This window comes from Mobula hypostoma, chromosome 23, assembly GCF_963921235.1.
Source record: "Mobula hypostoma chromosome 23, sMobHyp1.1, whole genome shotgun sequence".
In the NCBI taxonomy this organism is placed as follows: domain Eukaryota; kingdom Metazoa; phylum Chordata; class Chondrichthyes; order Myliobatiformes; family Myliobatidae; genus Mobula; species Mobula hypostoma.
The window spans coordinates 24,192,884-24,212,804 of NC_086119.1; the positions used below are offsets into that span (position 1 = coordinate 24,192,884).

General features: G+C 38.3%; 1 protein-coding gene across 1 annotated transcript in view; it reads right to left on the reverse strand.

Annotated features, from left to right (window-relative positions):
• aatf (apoptosis antagonizing transcription factor) overlaps nucleotides 1-19,921 on the reverse strand; it is a 107,278-nt gene that overhangs the window by 52,517 nt on the left and 34,840 nt on the right. Inside the window, exons 5-6 of the mRNA XM_063031865.1 lie at nucleotides 1,965-2,079; nucleotides 810-999 (exon numbers count right to left, since the gene is read on the reverse strand). Coding sequence (XP_062887935.1) covers nucleotides 810-999; nucleotides 1,965-2,079 — 305 coding nt within the window. The remainder of the gene's footprint in view (nucleotides 1-809; nucleotides 1,000-1,964; nucleotides 2,080-19,921) is intronic.

Genomic DNA, 19,921 nt, shown 5'->3' on the forward strand with positions numbered 1-19,921 from the left:
TACAAACAAATGACTTGCTTTCCAAAACAAAGTGTTAAGTGGCCTTCAATCCAATAAAAATAAAAATTTAAATCATCTACAAAACTTCAGTCGAGCATAATGGCAGCAGCTACCACAATTCTTGCAGAAATCAAAGAATAATTTTGGATAAACCAAGAAAGTGAAATTTGGTCTCTAGTTGATTCTTTGTAGTCCAGGTTCCTGATCCAGTGTAAATATTTATCTGTACATCTAGTACCTGGCAGCAACCGTGTTGCTCTTGTACTTAATTTCAACCCTGGGAGATCAGAAGTTGGCTTGTCAGAACATAATATTTTGAAGGGAAAAGATAGATTATGCAATAACAATAGGCATGTGAAAACTTAAAAATGTATCTGATTGTGAATAATCTCAATTATCTAATAAACTGCTTCCTCTTATAGACATTTTAACTGAGTTTGATTAAATACAACTGCTAAGATATTTAAGCAGAGCCATCCAATATAAACAGTGCTATGACAAATAAAAGAAGATTATTGCTGGCTTAACTCATATTTGGTATATTGATACGTTGTGCAAGCATTTAACTACTTTACAGAATTGAAGATGTTTAACAGAGTATATTTCAATATCAAGCATAAAACAAATCACAACTAAAGCCCTCAATTACGTATTAATTTCTTTTGCAATTGCATAGGAAAGCTGTCAGTATGCATGCAAATAACAAGCTCTCATGCTAGAATTATGACAGTTGTGAAAACAGCCCCTTTAGACAAACTAAAATCTTGCTTTCAGGAAATATTTAAATCAGTGCAGCAAGATCAACTCACCTTGCCCATTTTTCCTGAGGCTAATTTTGTCTTTTCGTGCCATTTCTGCAACGTGCTGTTCTGATAGGTTTTGAAGACAGCAAACCGCTTGGCCATGAAGTCTGGGTACTCATTCATTTCCAGCTTCCTTTTCAGTGGTTGTTTTCTCTCCTGCATTCCCTCTGTTTCATCATCACTGGGAATCTCATCACTGCAAACACAGAAGGTTCAGACAGATCGATTCTCTTTTTCTTGACACATGACACAAAACCTTAAGGTGGTTAATTTTTGGTAATGCTTCAACACTACCAGAAGAATCACCATCATTAATGAAGTTTTGACAATGTAATCCTCCTGCATGTGATTTTAAAATAAAATTTAAGGGACAATTTCTGCTTCTGTTTGAAGTGCTTGTCATTTTAATTTTGTTCTGAGATTGTCAGGGTAAAAGGATAGTTGACACATCCAGGAGAATCAAAATTTACAGTTACAAAAACTAATGCCCATTAACTGTTATCAAATTTCGGTATTTTACTTTGTCAGCTATAAACCCAGTTGCTTCACAAACAAATATTCAATATCCACCAATTTAGACAGTTAAATAGGCAAAGCACAGAAGGATATGGCAAATGAGATTAGTGTAGGTAGACAAAATGTCAGCATGCTGGTAGTGGGCTGAAGAGCCCAGTTCTATGCTGCACAATTTTGTGATTCTATTTCCTTAAAAAATAAAGCAACTTCAGTCACTGTCAGGTACTAACTGCTTAAAGGACAAGGAGAGGAAATTATTGGAACATCAACTAATATTTATACAAGAGCGAAAGTTCAATATAAAAAGAGACAGCTGTGAATTACCGGGAAGATGTACTACACATGGAGAACACTTAAAACAACTAAAGATTTGGCATCCACAAAACTCCTTCTAAGTGTCGTATAAATCTTTGAGCTTGAAATCACTAGCATTCATTTTGACAGCCAAATAAAGGCTAGAAATTCATGTCCACCGGGACTGTTCTTGGACTGCCAACACAATCTTGTCGGCTGTAACTCCCAATAGCTTCACAAACACCTGCTCAACATCCACTGCAATTAGACTGAATATAGCATTGGCAGCACTTTAGTAGTGACTGAAATATCCCATTATCATCTCGCTTTACGTTTCATCACCAGGCTTACCTATCTGGCTCTGGATTCCTGCCACCAACAAAGTGTTGGGTGTCTGGATGCTGGAAAAGCAGTTCATCCTGTAGCTCAACTAGTGACCTCAGGAGCGCCTTTAATGCTTTACAGCCTAAGGAGAAAAACAAACATGAAGTTTACACACTTGACTTTATCTGCATTAATTTAACATTTTAGTCACTTCAGAGATAAACCCTTCTGTCTGTGGGGAAAACATGGAATTAGTGTTATTAAGATCCAGCTTATGAATATATTCTTTGCTGGAAAAGCTATTTAAAGACTTGACCCAAAATTGGCCTCACCAGTCTGAAATGGAAATCAGCCTTAAAACCAGTCACATAACAATAAACTAATGTGAAGTTGAAGTCTTCGAAATAAATAATAATGATATTATCCGATCATCCATGATAGGTCCTGTGTTGTTTGTCCAGATTGAACATAATCACGGCACAATCTTGCTTACCAAAAGGTTGCAACTAGCTCTGTGAAGTGGTGCAAGTTTATTTTCCAGTTATTTTAATATAAATATGAACCACTGTGACACAATTCATAGTACATCTACAGAAAACAGTGGTTGTTTACTTCAGAAAAACAGATGAAGACAGTGAATTTGAATGAATGAAGTTGAGAAAGAGACAAAAGAAAAATAGCTTCAAAAGATAAATATGCAAGAAAGGAACCTTGTTTGAAATTTACTGGTACACTATAATTAAAGCAAAAATCAGCCATTTGATTGCAGGGTTAACAGCTATGTTACTGGATTTGCAACCATTGACCCAGGGGCACAAGTTCAAAATCCGTCAAAGCAATTAGGGAATTTAAGTTTGTGTTGTAAATAAAACTGGATGATAGTTGTTACTATTACAGTTACTATCATTAAAACTCAAGTCATTCAATAATATTCAACAGTAAAAGAAATCTTCCATCCTTAGCCGCTATGTGACTCCAGGCCTACCAACAGTATTAACCCTTAACTGCTTCCCAAGTTCACAATCAATGCTACAGTTATCAGAGACATCCACATTTTTTGAACAAATAACAAGAAAACCATGGAGTATTCTAGAAGAATTTCTCAGCCAGAGGAACCCTATTGAATATTCTATTATAATTCTTAATTAACTTGGTTTCTCTCCTCATTGGAGCTACCTGATCTATAGAGTATTAGAGCATCAGCAGTAATCTTACTGCTAATTATAAAAATAAAACTTACAGTAAGGATACATTTGCACAAACTTTGCTATATTTGTGTATATGGATATTAATTGCTAATAAGAGTACATATTTTGTACATCATACGGAAGCCAATATATCAAATGAATGAAATGTAGCCTGGAGCTTGCTGCAGAGTACTGTTTTTCTTATAGAATCAGTAAAGTACTAATTTTTCCAACATAATACTATTGCACATCTCTGCAGTTTTATTTTCCTGTGCTGCTGAATCTTAGGACATACATATATGAGCAGGCAACATTAAAATAAACAGAAAACACTCCAGTTTTCCATATACTTATCTGCACATAGTCAACTGAAGTGACAATCCCAATGTATACCACGGATTAGCAGAAGTAAATTATAGAAAAGACGACAGATTGTGGAAATAGAGAGCAGAAAACTAGAAACAGCTACATATCTATTTTATTAATGATTTCTTGCATTCTAGTTTCATATAGAAATTGATTGCCACTTACTACACTCTAAATCTGCCTGCCTTGGGCAACTAGTTCACCCTGTGTCACTGCATGATCTGTTCCTTAAGTTTATCAAATGTCAACTTAAGTATTCTGAAAAATTTGCTATTTTACTGGTTGTTAATGTATTTCTAAAATTTCCATATCTATTTACTTCCATGCCAAATTGAATTATGTTTATGTTTTAGTTTTTTTGGAGTGAAATAGGGGAATGTAGCTGCAAGAAGCAACAAGCTCACAGAGCAATGACAACAGGCTTAAATTTTTGGAAATCAGAACTGCAAATAAACAGCAAATTGGGAAGACACAATCCATAAACATTTAATATATAACTAACCATTTTTGAAGATTTAAGGGGCTGGAGAATTTCTTTTCTTTTTAAAAAAAAAATTGGTCCTCTGGGCATTATGCAATTTCATGACCAATAATCTGCAGTACGGTAATACAGAAAAATATTTAATTGAAGCTTATGGGGAAAAATGAAGCTAAATGTAGTATATACTTACAAGTTTAAAGCTTGATAAATACTTTGTTTGTTCAGTGTAGAAATGTTACTTGAGATCAACGTTATCTGATACATTTGATTAACTATTTGAGGTAATTTCTTGCAACCCTCAAAATATTTTTGCAGATACAACACTATTTTCTAATATGTACCTGCAAAAATACATTACATTTCTAGTGTTGAATGCAAGATACAAATTGCAACATTTATTGACAGACAATAAATTTTAGGGCTGAGAGGAAAATGGGATCAGCCATGATGAAGTGACAGAAAAGACTCGATGGACCAAATGGCCTAATTCTGCTCCTATACCTTATGGTCTTAAGGTCTAAATTTTCTTACTGGAAACAGACTTTTGTAATCTATTTTAATATGCCTTCATTAGAATTTCACAAAGACTTAATGCAAGAGAGCATAGTGGTTATGTTACTGAATGAGTAACCCAAAGCTCTGAACTAATCATCCAGAGACTCAATTTTAAATCTCACCACAGCAGCAAAATTATTTAAATTAATTTAAATAAATAAATCTGGAATATATAGTTAGTAGAGTAATAGAGAGTATGAAACTACTGGAATATTGGAATAATCTACCCAGTTCTCTAATGAGTTTCAGTGATAAGAGCCATTCTTATCGGTTTTGTCTTGAGTACAACTCTAGACCAATATGGTTTTCTTATACTATTCCTTGAAATGTTCTGGAAAGCTACTGAATTATATTAACACCACAGCAAAACAAAGCTCTCATTACTAACAACTATGAAACAGTCCAAAACTGGTATATTCATCCAACAGAAAGACCAGTCTCTTGACATTGGGATCAAAATTGACATGGACAGAGAAATTATTTATCTCCATTTCTGCCCTGACCACACCTTTAACTCATTGTCAAGGGGAGGTAAGGCCACATCTCTTCTGATCTAACTACTGCAGATGTATGAAAGTAGTCAATCTTCCAAATGGATTAATTCCAAAGAAAGCTAGCTATTCACTGCTTCCAGGGCAGCAAGCTAAAGCACCACCACACAACGTGCCAATGACTCTTGGTTAGGAGCACAATGAAGAATAATACATTAGCAATAGCATCTCAGTCTTAAAAGATTTGGCACTACTGAATGGTCCTTACACAAGTTTCTTTGTTTGCTATGCCAGTGCAGTAGTGCATAGAAATACACTTTAAATCCGGGAAAGGAGATAATTATGAAAAGTAGAAGGGAAAATGGCTTGTGGCAGGCAGAATGTGGAAGAGGATAGTGTGGTGCAAAGGTTTAGGGCTGAGTCAGAGCCTTGTCAGGACTTGCATCAGGCTACGATTCAAATACTATTCAGCCAGGTGCAAGTCCCCGTTTAGCACCTTGCCCAAAATTCCTTCCCTCTACTACTTCAATGTACAGTACTGACAAGGTGCACACTATTGATTCACTGAATTTCTGACAGCAGCTCTCATACCCACATCCTCCATCACCGGAAAATTCTTTTTCTAAGCACACATTATCTGATTGGAATATCTTCATCGTCATTAGGTCAAAGTCCTGGAATACCGCACCACAGCCCTCTGTGTACCCTCACAATGTACAGTAAATAAAGGAGGTAGCTCATCATAAACTCTTCCAGAGCAATTATTGGGTTTGGGCAATTAATATTGACATTTCAAATGATGCCCACATCTCAAAAATGAAATAAATAGAATGACTTTGTCAAGGGATGGAGATGGAGGAGAGAAGGACAAAATCTTTGGGTAATGCCTTTCATATATTCTGGCCTTTTTGGATCAGTTTCAAATTCTTTCTAGTTATGAAAGTAATGAGTGTTACTTATTAAGCAGAGAAGGAATGACTTTCAAAAAAAAAAATACTTCGTCCACCATCACTCTTAGGATAGCAAGTCTATCGCTCAATATGACAGGAAATCCACATCTGTGACCCGAGAACAATGGTTTTCATTCAAATCCACAAGCCTGCTGCTTTCTCTAGTCGTCCCCTGCAATTAATCCCAAGAATACATTTGATTAAATCTTTTCAACCAAATCCTTTGCTTTGCTTTTGTTAGTTCATTTCTTGTCAACATCCATTAAAGTATGCCTTTAATTCTCCTACAATCTAAAAAACACCGATCCTGCCGTCTTCAACTTTAATCAACTGTACACCAGCATTTTTCATTTCATAATAATGTGCTGTTTGGAATTCAAAAGGCAGGCTCCACATCAATCATTCCTTGTGAATTTTTCCACTGCAATAAATATGCAAATGAGAAGCTAGTCACTCGTATTTCAGGCCAACTTGCTAGTGTTTTAAAAAGACACAAATTTATTAATTGCCAGTGGCCAGAGGAATCCTATTACTGTGGGCATTGATTACAAAGCTGCCTGAGTGATTATTGTGCAACTTGCAGACTATCCAGGCATGAGGAAAAATTATTAAACCAGTCGAAGATTATCAACACGGAATGACAATAAGCTTCAACATTAAGGTTCTGCAAAGTTCCTTAACAAAGAATAACATATGAACTGCTCTGCTGCTGAATTAGCATTATTCCATAATCTTAAAGCCCACTAGTGCTACTTTTCAGTTTATCCTGTAATACCCTACAGAATTATAATTTTGACAGAAAGAAGCTCTGATGAATTTAGACTGTTCAATCTGACTGACAGAAGAGTTGAAAGTATTAATTCAGCCCAACCTTACACGTGTTTAAAACCTTATCAAACTTAATTTGAATGCCAATATATAGTCAGCAAAAATCCTTTATTAGCAGGTAATCAACCATTTAAATGAGCTGTTATATGCAGTAAAGCTTATAAATACAGACACTGCATATTATATATGCACAAAATATACGCTTAGATTTATATTTATGTAATATATTTTGAAACTTGATCTTAAAAGATTAAAGACAATTAGTTTCAAAACTAATGCATGCACGTTGATGAAAATATTCAGAAAATTTTGCATTAACTTTTAATTTATTACATGTTCTTTCCTTAATACTCTTTTGTATTATTTCCAGTAGCAGTCCACAAACAAGAGGGGCTTGGAACTTCATTTACTTCATCAACATCATGCAAGGCAAACAACATAAAGAGTCAGAATGCATTTACATTCCTCTTCTATTTGGTCCTTGTTGAGACTTCATTATATACAGTATATCTACTCTTTTTTTCCCATACATAAGAGCATATGAACATGAAGTAGAAAAGAGTAATTATGCATCTTGGTGCCTGCTTTGCCATTCAATTGTCTTTTACTTCAGCATAACTTTCCTATACTAACCACAGCAACATACACAAAATGCTGGAAGAACTCAGCAGGTCAGACAGCACCTATGGGAAAAAAATAAACTGTTGACATTTCAGGCACAGACCCTGCTTCAGGACTGAGAAGGCAGGGGGAAGATACCACATATGATTCAGGCATCCTCCCCTTTCCTTCTTAGTGCTGAAGAAGGGTCCCGGGCCAGAATGTCAACTCCTTATTCTTTTCCACAGATGTTGCCTGACCTGCTGAGTTCCTCAAGCATTGCATATGTGTTGATTTGGATTTCCAGCATAGGCACACTATTCTCATGTATTAACCACATATCCTTAGTACCCCCAAATCCATCACTGCTTTGCACCAAGCAACCTTTGATAACACACTTGGATAGAGAATTATGAAAACTCAACACACTAAGAAAACGTTCTTCTGTCAGTTCTGGATTATTAACCCTTTATTTTGAGACCACGATCCCTGCCTTCAGATACTTCAAGCCAGAGGAATCAACATTCCTGTATTATTCTTCTACATTTAATGTTTTAATCCAGATTTCTTAATCACACCCTCAAATGAGAAACCACACTCTGCATCAACCTGATTAACTTCATTGCAGACCCTCTGTCTCAGGAATATTCTTCCTTAGGTAGGGAAACCAAACCCATACACGTATATATTATTCCACAGGCAGTCTGAACAGCGCAGTATACACTCAGTGGCCACTTTATTCGACACACCTGTGCATTAATGCATGTATTTTATCAGCCAATCATGTGGTAGCAACTCAATGCTTAATGCATGAGAACATGATCGAAAGGTTCAGTTGCTGGTGAGACAAAACATCAAAATGGGGAAGAAATAGATTCAAGTACACTTTCACCATGGAATAATCAAACCATCCCGTATGGCACCAACAATCCATGGTCAAAGTCACTTACATCACATTTTTTTTCCCATTCTGCTATCTGGTCAGGAAAACAAATAGACTTCAATCAAAATCAGCACACTTTTATGCACTGAGTTGCCGGAACATGATTGATTGATTAGATATTTGCATTATTACGTGTACAGGTGTAACTAATAAAGTGGCCACTGAGAATTGGTTACCAGGCTGAAAGAGTAGGAATAAATAGATCCTTCTTAAGTTCGCAGGTCATCTAGTTGTGTATTTTTCATGGATTTTTCTTGTTTTTTTTCCTTGCGACAAAGGAGGTCATTCAGCCATTCAAGTCTAAACTGACTCACAGAACAATCTCATCAATCCCATTCCTCACATGCATCCTTATGACCTATTGTCCCTCCCATTGACTTCCCTCTGATTCAAAGTTCGAAGTACATTTATTATCAAAGTATGTATACATTATACAATCTTGAGTTTTGTCTCCCTGCAGGCAGCCACAAAACATTTAAAAAACCAGCAAACACCCAATGCGCAGAGAGAAAACAAATTGTGCAAACAATCAAAGCAAACAAATGGGACGAAAGTGAGTCCACATACACAACACATGGGCAGCCTGAGCAGGCCGCAGCCTCAGCACTGCACAGAACTGAGTAGACATCACAGAGCAGTGAACAGATTCAATTATCATTCACCTATACTAGTAATATTTTACAGCAATCCATCTACCAACCAGTACAACCAGCTGTGAGGTAGCAGCTCTGCCTTATGTGCATCACTATACCACCCTTGGAGTACTGCAGGAATTGGTACTTTAGCTCCAATATTCATAATTAACAGCAATGTTATTGTCGAGGAGACCAAATGTCATACTTCTAACTTTGCTATTATATAAAACTAGGAAGAATTGTGAGAAACAACAAACATGCATAGGAGCTTTAAGAAGATATAGAAAGCTGAATGAGTAAGTGCAATAAGTTGTGGAAAGTTGCAAAGTTATCAACCATGGTACAGAAAACTTTCAGAAGGCCTTTGACAAGGTGCTGCTTTCCAAGAGCCCATAGTATTATAGGAAAGTTACAAACATGGTTAGAGGATTGGCTGATTGGTAGGAGGAAGCCAGTGAGAATAAAAGGATCCTTTTCTAGTTGGCTGCCAGTGACTAATGGTGTTCCGCAGGGGTTGGTGTTGGGACCACTTCTTTTTATGCTGTATATAAATGATTCAGATGATGGAATAGACGGCTTTGTTGTCAAGTTTGCAGATGATACAAAGATTGGTGGAGGGGCAGGTAGTGTTGAGGAAACAGGCAGGATGCAGAAGGACTGAGACAGATTAGGAGAATGGGCAAGAACGTGGCAAATAAAATACAATGTTGGAAAATGCATGGTCATGCACTTCGGTAGTAGAAATAAATGTGCGGACTATTTTCTAAACGGGGAGAAAATCCAGGAATCTGAGATGCAGAGGGACTTAGGAGTCCTTGTGCAGAACACCATGAAGGTTAACTTGCAGGTTGAGTTGGTGGTGAGGAAGGCAAATGCCATGTTAGCGTTTATTTCAAGAGGTCTAGAATACAAGAGCAGGGATGTGATGCTGAGGCTTTATAAGGCACTGGTGAGACCTCACCTTGAGTATCGTGAACAGTTTTGGGTCCCTCATCTTAGAAAAGATGTGCTGGCATTGGGGAGGGTCCAGAGGAGGTTCACAAGGATAATTCCAGGAATGAAAGGGTTATCCTATGAGGAACACTTGATGGCTCTGGATCTGTACTCACTGGAATTCAGAAGGATGAGGGGGTATCTCACTGAAACCCTTCAAACGTTGAAAGCCCTAGACAGAGTAGATGTGGAAAGGATGTTTCCCATTGTGGGAAAGTCTAGGTCAAGAGAGCACAGCCTTAGGATAGAGGGGCACATTTTCAAAACAGATGCGGAGAAATTTCTTTAGGCAAAGGGTGGTGAATTTGTGGAACTTGTTGTCACATGCAGCTGTGGAGGCCAGGTCGTTGGATGTATTTAAGGAAGGTTCTTGATTCGACATGGCATCAAAGACAGACAGGCATACTTTATTGATCCCGAGGGAAATTGGGTTTCATTGCAGTTGCACCAACCAAGAATAGAGTATATAGCAATATAAAACCATAAATAATTAAATAATATGTAAATTATGCCAGATGGAAATAAGTCCAGGACCAGCCTATTGGCTCAGAGTGTCTGACCCTCCAAGGGAGGAGTTGTAAAGTTCGATGGCCACAGGTAGGAATGACTTACTATGACGCTCAGTGTTGCATCTCGGTGGAATGAATCTCTAGGTGAATGTACTCCTGTGCCCAACCAGTACAATATGTAATGGATGGGAGACATTGTCCAAGATGGCATGCAACTTGGACAGCATCCTCTTTTCAGACACCACCGTCAGAGAGTCCAGTTCCATCCCCACAACATCACTGGCCTTACGAATGAGTTTGGCCTTATGAAAGGTTACGGGGAGAAGGCCAGGAACTGGGGTTGAGGAGGAGATAGAAAAAAGGATCAGCCATGATTGAATGGTGGAGCAGACTCGAAGGGCCAGATGGCCTAATTCTGCTCCTATGTCTTATGGTTTTCTGGTCTAAAAGCTTCCCCCACACCCCCCAAAACAGAGAGATACTAAGTAATGTCGATGCTCAAAGGGATATGGGTATCCTTGCACACAAGTGAATGATAATCAACTTGAGAGTGTAACAAGCATCTAATCCAACAAATGTTATGTTGGCCTTTATTACGAAGCAATGCAAGTATAGGAACAAAGAACTCTTATCACAATTATAGCGGGTTTAGGAAAGAAGGCATATAATTTTAGTCTCTTTACCTAAAAGCAGAGATGTTTATCAGAGGAATGGAATGAAGATTCACTAGACAGTTTCTAGTGGAGTGAGTTTGCTGTTTGACAAGCAAACAAGTTGACTATACTTGTATTCCTTTGAGTTTAGAAGAATGAGTGAATATTTTATTAAAACTTCCAAAGTTCTTGCAACACTCGAAAGACTAGAGGAGGAGAGAACCTGTGGAAAAGAGTAAACAGTTGATGTTTCAGGCCAAGACCCTTCATCAGGAATGGCCATGCCTGAATTCCTCCAGCATTTTGCATGTTGCTTGGATTTCCAGCATCTGTAGATTTTCTCTTGTCTGTGAGGAGGAGAGAGTGTTTCTCCTGACTGGAGTCTAGAACCAGGGGTTGCAGCCTCAGAATAATGGTTAGCCCATTTAAGCACTGAGATGAAAAGAAACTTGTCAATGTAGATGATGGTGAAATGGGTGGCATTCTCTATTCCAGAGGGCTGTTGTGGGCCAGTCACTGGTTTGATTCAAAACAAAATGATAGGTTTCTTGATGTTAAAGTTATGAAGGCTCATGGCAATAGTGCAGAAAAATGTTGATTATGGTAGATTACTCATCATGTTGATGCGTGGTGGATAATCTCAGAGGGCCAAATAGCCAACTCCTACTCCTTTCCCTTTATGTCTAATGTAAATGGTTCACAATTTTGTTACAAAAAGGCTGGACATTGTAAAATGCAGAAACATCCGAACTGAAGGAATTCAATGAAAGGGAATCTGGTGTGGCCTGTTATGGAAACACCTATGTTTTTGAATGGAAAATCCTACAGAAGGTCGTGGGTTCGGCCCAGTACTTCATGGTAAAACCCTCCCAACCATTGAGCACATCTACATAAAATGCTGTCGTAGGAAAGCAACTCCTGTTTACCCTGTGTACTTCGAACTTTAGACACAACACTGAGTCGTGTCAGCTGCAGAAATTCTCTGACGACTCAGCAATAATTGGGTGTATAAAAAGAGACGGGAGGATAAATACAGGGCCCTTGTGGAGGACTTTGTCAAATGGTGCAAGCTGAATCATCTGCAGCTCAACGTCAGTAAGACAAAGGAGATGGTGATGAACTTTAGGAAGACAAAGGCTGTACTGCTCTCTGTTACTATTAATGGTGAGGACCTACAGCACAAGTTCCTGGGGGTGCACCTGGTTGACTAAGCACCAACACAGAGGCTGTGTACAAGGGTCAGAGTCGCCTCTACTTCCCAAGGAGACTGAGGTCCTTTGGAGTATGCAGGCCTCTCCTTCACACGATGTACCAGTCTGTTGTCACCAGTACAATCTTCTATGCAGTGGTGTGCTGGGGCAATGGCATCAACATGGGTGATACCAACAGGATCAAGAAAGGCTGGCTCTGTTATAGGAGTTAAACTGGAGGCTGTGGTAGAACAAAGGACCCTATAGAAAACCCTGGCAATTCTGGATAATGCTTCTCACCCTCTGCATGCCACTTTGGTTGAACAAAGGAGCACTTTTACTAAAAGATTAAGACAACTGTACTGCTCCAAAGAGCGTTATATGACATCATTCTTACCCACAGCCATTAGGCTCTATTATGAACCAACCTATAGCGGGGAAGTGATAATCCCACCCCCCCAGTTAGACTGTTTGAGGTAACTTATTTTTTTATTCTTTCTTACTTCTCTTCTAATATTTGTATATCTATGCACTTGTAATGCTACTGTAACGCTGTCATTTCCTTTGGGATCAATAAAGTATCTATAGTAAAAGTAAAGACCCTCGCCACCGAGGACATGCTCTGTTCTTGCTGCTGCCATCCGATAGAAGGGACAAGGGCTTCAGGACTCGCATCACCAGATTCAAGAACAGTTACTACCCCTCAACTATCAGATTCTTAAATAAAAGGGGACAACTACACTCAAGTGCCCCATCAATGAAATGTTCAAAAAACCAATAATCTCACTTTAGGAACTCTATATCTCAATTTCTCAAGTTCTTATAACTTACTGCTATTTATTTATATTCGCATTGTACTGTTTGTTTTCTTCCGCACTCTGGTTGATCTTTCACTGATCCTGTTATAGTTAATATTTTGTAGATTTGCTGAGTATGCCCACAGGAAAATGAACCTCAAGGCTGCAAATGGTGACATATGTACTTTGATAATAAAATTTACTTTGAACTTTGGGATCAACGGAGAAAGATGTTAATTAGTAAGATGAAGGTGTGGAATAGTAGATAAAAAATGAGGACATGGAGGGAGAAATGGGTCAAATTGGGTAAATTAATGGAAAACACAGAACACAATCATTAACCACAGCTCAGCTTGAGCAAGGAAAACTAACAAGACAACATAAACAAAACTTCACTTCACACGTTTGGCATCAAATGCATAAGTAAAACTCGAATAAAACCAAATAAAAGTGTGCCCAGATTACCTACTTGGATTAGGTTGGATAAAAGTTGAACATTGGGTAGGTCAATGGATAAAAACATGCTACATTTCGAAGTAAAACTCATAAACCTGCCTGAACAGAAAAGTGGACAGAATTTAACAGGTTATCCAATAAAGGCTGCTCCAGAGCTGTGTTTCAGAAGTTTTACATTATCTGTGCACCCATATCACAGAGGACTGTTTTCGCCACTGAGCCATGCTAATACGTAGATTTAGAATGTAAATTGTCGAAGTTTGAGTGTTGCCTTCTTACAACTACAATAACATAAAATATTTTGCACTTTGGTGCATGTACTCCAAGGAGACAGATTTTGGGGTACAGTGGTGAATGTGGCAAAATTCAATACAATTTGTCATCCAAGGAGATGTAAATGGGAAGAAAATCAAGGCAACGCAGTCACTTTGTAGAGGCAGCTGGTAGATTATTCCGACAATGTAAACTATTACATGTACAGCAGGTCATATTGCCTTACACCGTAGTAAATGTAAAATCTTACACTCTTTGAAGTGAAAGGTTAGATTTACAAGGAAATTTAACATCTCTTTTTAATTAGAATTGTTGAAAATCTTATCCATTTATAATTGATAAAACAAAGAATACACGCACCATACATAAATAATGACCCTAACTTTATCCAGTAGCACAACCTAATTAATTATTGTAGATACGAAGCAGATCCATTGGGTGACAAATGAACAGAAGGTTCGAAAGAAGCAACCTCTGCAAGATTCTTTTATTTGAAAATAACCTCACAATCAGCGTACCAATAAAACTTTACACAAGGAAACACATAGCTGCTTACCTGTACCATCAATTTTAAAATCAATTCCTCTTCCCCCTTCATTATATCCCCATTTTAGAGCTGGCACATTGTTATCTTTTAACTAAAAGGGATTAGAAAAGCAACTTAAACCACATCAGGCAGTCAATTCATTTCATTTCTCATCAAGCAAGTTGAATTTTATATAATATTTTTTTCCCTACTCAATGACAGTGATTTGTGCTGGATTACTCAGTGGCCACTTTATTAAGTACCTCCTGTATCTAATAAAATAGTGACCGAGTGTACGTTCTTGCTCGTCTGCTGCTGTAAGCCCATCCATTTCAATGTTCAATGTGTTCAGCATTCAGAGATGCTCTTCTTCACCTCTGTTGTAACGCATGATGGTTTGAATTACTGTTGCCTTCCTGTCAGTTTAAGACTAATCCGCATGAAAATCCCAAGACGTTCAGGAAACATCCCACTGGATGTATTTTTTTTGTATTTCACACCATTCTTTGTAAATTCTCGAGACTGTTGTGCTTGAAAATTCCAGTCACTTCTGTGATACTCAAACCACCCCGTCTGGCAGCAACAGTCATTCCATGGTGAAAGTCACTTACCTCACAGTTCTTCCCCATTCTGATGTTTGGTCTAAACAACAAACGACATTTTGACCATGCCTCCATACTTTTATACATTGAATTGCTGCCACATGATTGGCTGATTAGATATGAAGTTGCTAACAGTTGTAAAATTAGACAGCTTCATTATGAGTACTAAAATAAGTAAGTAAAGGCATCCGTTAGTCTTGCGAGACCATGGATCTGTGCCTGGAAAGTCATCACTCTCCAGGGCGCAGGCCTAGGCAAGGTTGTATGGAAGACCAGCAGTTGTCCATGTTGCAAGTCTCCCCTCTCCACGACACCAATGTTGTCCAAGGGAAGGGCATTAGGACCTATACAGCTTGGCACCAGTGTCGTTGCAGAGTAATGTGTGATTAAGTGCCTTGCTCAAGGACACAACACATTGCCTCGGCTGGGGCTCGAACTCACGACCTTCAGGTCGCTAGTCCAATGCCTTAACCACTTGGCCACGTGCCTCTGTAGTATCCAAGACAGGGGTGTATGGGGTGTCAGGGAGGAATAGCACCTCTGGTGGGGGAACATGTCGGGTCCTTTTCAAGGCGGTTAGTCCACCTTTGGTCCCCAGCTGGCACTCAACTCTCACCTGTAGCTCCCCGTAGCTGTCTGCATGCAACAGCGGCCACACCCTGGGCAACAGCTTCGACAAGCCAGCTAAACCAGGTGAGGGTAGCTGACAGGTCTCAAACCCTCGGTGAGATAGGGAGTTGTCTATCCCAGCATGTGAAGACAGACTCCAGCGGATTGAGCGGACAAGATCAAAAGTCCAACGGTCAAGAAGGCAGTCTCTGCAAGCATCGTGGAACGTGTAGAGCAGGACAAGACACAGAAGACGTCCTGGTCATCCACTGCGCCTAGTCCCATCTCCAGCTGTCTCAACTCTTGTCTTGCCACTGGATCCAGATGGGAATTGGGAAGAGAGAGTGAGGCTGACGCTGCGCAACTCTCCCTCACTTAAATCCAAACCACACGCTAGTCTCAACACCATACTAATGATGTCGAGGTCCTCATCAACATCGACGACGGATGAACACACACACACATCCAAGACATCTTCAGGGAGCGGTGTCTCAGGAAGGCGGTGTCCCATCACCACCCAGGAAGTGCCCTCTTCTCATTGTTACCGTCAGGGAGGAGGTACAGAAGCCTGAAGGCACCCACTCAGTGATTCAGGAACAGCTTCTTCCCCTCTGCCATCCAATTTCAAAATGGACATTAAACCCATGAACACTGCCTCACCACTCATTTTGTTATTTATTTGTTTTTTTATATATATATATACACATACATACACACACACACATATACACACACACAATAATATATACATACTTCCTATAATTCAGTTTTGTTTCTACATTTATCATGTACTGCATTGTACTGCAACTGCAAAATTAACAAATTTCACAACATATGCTGATGATATTAAACCTGATTCTGATTTGCGTTAACAAGATAGTGTACTTAATAAAGTGGCCACTGAGAGTATGTTCTAGGTCTGTGGCCATGTCACATACGTCAATTTAGACATTGCAAGCTGTTAAGACCTTGAGCTTTCGGAAGCACAATATCAAAAACATTATATTACATGCATAAACACAGTCTGCACCCAGGGACTATTCAATGTCTACTTTTCAAGTATTGGACAACATTATTGCAAAGGATAAAACTAAGCCAAAATGCTATTGCCCCAACCTAGTTGTTTAAGAGAAAATAGTAAAATGATGCTAAAAGTGTTACCACATCACTTCAAAGTAAACATGATATCATCCAGTGGTGGGCACTAGTATTTTTGTGGTGTTTTATACAAAATATCTTTCAATTAAATCTTTCAGTTAAATTTCTTACTTTGGGAATGTTTCTCCGTGCCTTTTATCTTCCCTTGCGGCTTTCTACTTTGTTTGTCACACTAATTCTACAATTTATTAATTTCCTCCAATGTAATTGGAAGCTGTTATACACTCAGTGATTCCTTTATTAGGTACCTTCTATGCCTAATAAAGTGGCCACTGAATGCATCTTCCTGGTCTTCTATTGCTGTAGCCCATCTACTTCAAGTTTGAACGTGTTGTGCATTCAGAGATGCATACCGTGACCATGTCTGCATACTTTTATGAGCTGCTGCCACATGATTTACCTACGAAATACTTGCATAAACGTGCAGGTGTACAGGTATACCTAATAAAGTGGTCACTGTGTGTATGTCCAGATTTTGAAAGCAAAACTGTTATGCCATTGCACTTGTATTTTATGATATGGCTAAAAGATTACCTCATGAAATTCCTACTCATAGCATTGCATTTTATTATTGCTTTAAACTTTATAACAAATTTAGAAATGGTAGTACTCTCATTAATCGAACTTTATATCACAAGTTTACATTATCCTGGTTGAAGCTTTTGTACAGTCCATCAGTGGAGCCCATCCAAATGCTTTTTGGTGCATCAAATAGTGATTGCAATCACCTGGCATCCACAGAGTTTAATATGCTGAACAAAAGACCATTTTGCATGACATAAACATCAGGCCACGCAAACATAGGCAATCTGTAAACATCTGGATTTTGCTTGATATGTTCCCACACACAGGTCTTTGTTGTCAATTATGCCACCACAGTCAAATTTAGGATGATAACATCTATTTGTCTAATTGGCACTGACCTTGTGGATCACATGGATCAGAACTTGCAGGAAAATGAAGATTGTTCAACACTGAACTTCTGGCATTTCTCTACATAAGTGCAGTAAAGTCCATGATTCGAATCCCAAATTGCTATCTGCTATTGGGTAGGGATTTCAGATGCTCAACTTCAGCAGTGAACCAACAGACTGCAATTTTCTAGTACATATGCCAGGACCCCTGCACACCAAACCTTTGCCAGATTACTTTAGATGCAAAAACTACTAGCCCATTCACTTCAATCTGGAGGTAAAGCTGAGAAAAACTGTTGAGAAAGAAACATTTTTAATTCAATTGAGTTTATTTAACTGTGTTTTTATTTTTGTTAGTGTATAAGTGTCATATTTATTTTTTGAATAACTAGATTTAGTTTGTAAACTTGAATGCTTTTGAATGTCAGGGGATCAAGGTCCTAATGGAAGGTCTGGGTCCGAAATGTCGAACCTTTATTCCCTTCCATAGTTGCTGAATCCAGCAACGTAAGGTACTTATCTCATTGGTTAGCTTGACAATGTCAGAAAGTTATGTTCCATCTATTCATAAGATAGCTTCTGTCCTCCTAAAATTCAACCTCCAAATCTTATCTCAGAAGAGATCTGATAGGTTCAGCAAACACAGCCCATTTTCTCCAATCACTAAACTGGACCTTATTCCTCCAAATGACATTTTATCCCTCATTTTTCCCCATGATCGAGTAAAGTCTGAGAGCCTAGTTACTTACAAGAATCTAGAAGTGGGTTACAACACATCTTCTGTGTATGTTAACACTTGGTATTTTTGCCTTCAAATCGGTTTCACACTCCGAATTATTGATACTATTTCATTATGACTTTCAAAATACAGTCAGCCCTCCTTATCCACGGGGGATTGGTTCCGGGACCCTGCCGTGGATATCAAAAACTGCAGATGCTCACGTCCATTATATAAAATGGCGTCGTATTTGCATATAGCCTACCCACATCCTCCTGTATACTTCAAATCATCTCTAGATTAATTATAATACCTACTACAATGTAAATGCTATGTAAATAGTTGTTGTACAGTATTGTTTAGGGAATACTTACAAGAATAAATGCTCAAACGAGTGCTGGAGAGAGAACTTCCTGGTTTTCTCGATCCGCAGTCGGTTGAATCTGCTCATGCGGAACCCGCGGATAAGGAGGGCCGATTGTAAAGTAGTAATTACCCAGTGTAAAACACTTAGTATTGTGGTGTTTCCTTTAATATTAGATGTGTAACTGTAATGTTAAGTAAAAACTATTAAAGTGCAGAAAGCAGAATCTGCAGTATTCCTGGCCCCAGGTGGAAACACGACTACATGAATCATTTTAAACCCCTTTGTGGACAACATTTTGAAAATCAAAAGTCTACATTAAGGATTAAGACTTGCCATGAAATGTTTTGCACACAGCTAAATGAAATATTTTATCCTAGCTCACTGCATTTCAAAACCTCCTAATCAAATTTATTTGTAAAATTTTATCTACACATATAGCAAAAATTACACATTGGTTCTTTTACAATATAGAAAACTCACATCAATTCATGCATATAGAAGTGAGCAAGTGATTGATGAAGTCCTTTCTCATAAGATGGAACACGCTACTACTAGTGCAGCACCTGCTCTACATGATACAGCTACAATTCAAAATATTAATTCAGATCTCAAATTACGCAAGTATTCACTTCTGCTTGGATATTTATTGCCTGCTGCTTTGGAACAGGACTGGAAGATGTTAGATTTTTGTTTATAAATCAAATTTGTAATCACTAAAACTAGAGGAATGAGTGGGGCAATCACTACATTTCAATAGAGTGTGTAATGTACAATTTAATTTCCACAGATCTGAAATATCACCAAAAAAAGGACAGAAATGGCATCCAAAATAAGACAAAGATATAACTTAAATACAGCGTACACAAATGACATATACCCCTGCTGCAAACTAATTTCTCACTATAAACAATAAAAAATGAATTTAAGTGTATATCTCCAATCTTTCTTGGAAGCAGCTTTTCATTAGCAGAATATCTTTGGATGTCGACTGAAGGTGACACAATACGAAGGTTCAAAGAATAAGAATTAAACCTACTGCCAAAATAAAGACCCGTAAAAAAATGAAGTGACAAGATCATGAGACTTCTTCAAAAGCAGGGAAGAGACAAACTACAAAAATAAAGAAATATTTAGATTACAGAAAGCTGAAAAACTTAGGGAGATCCCAAATCAAAAATGCAGT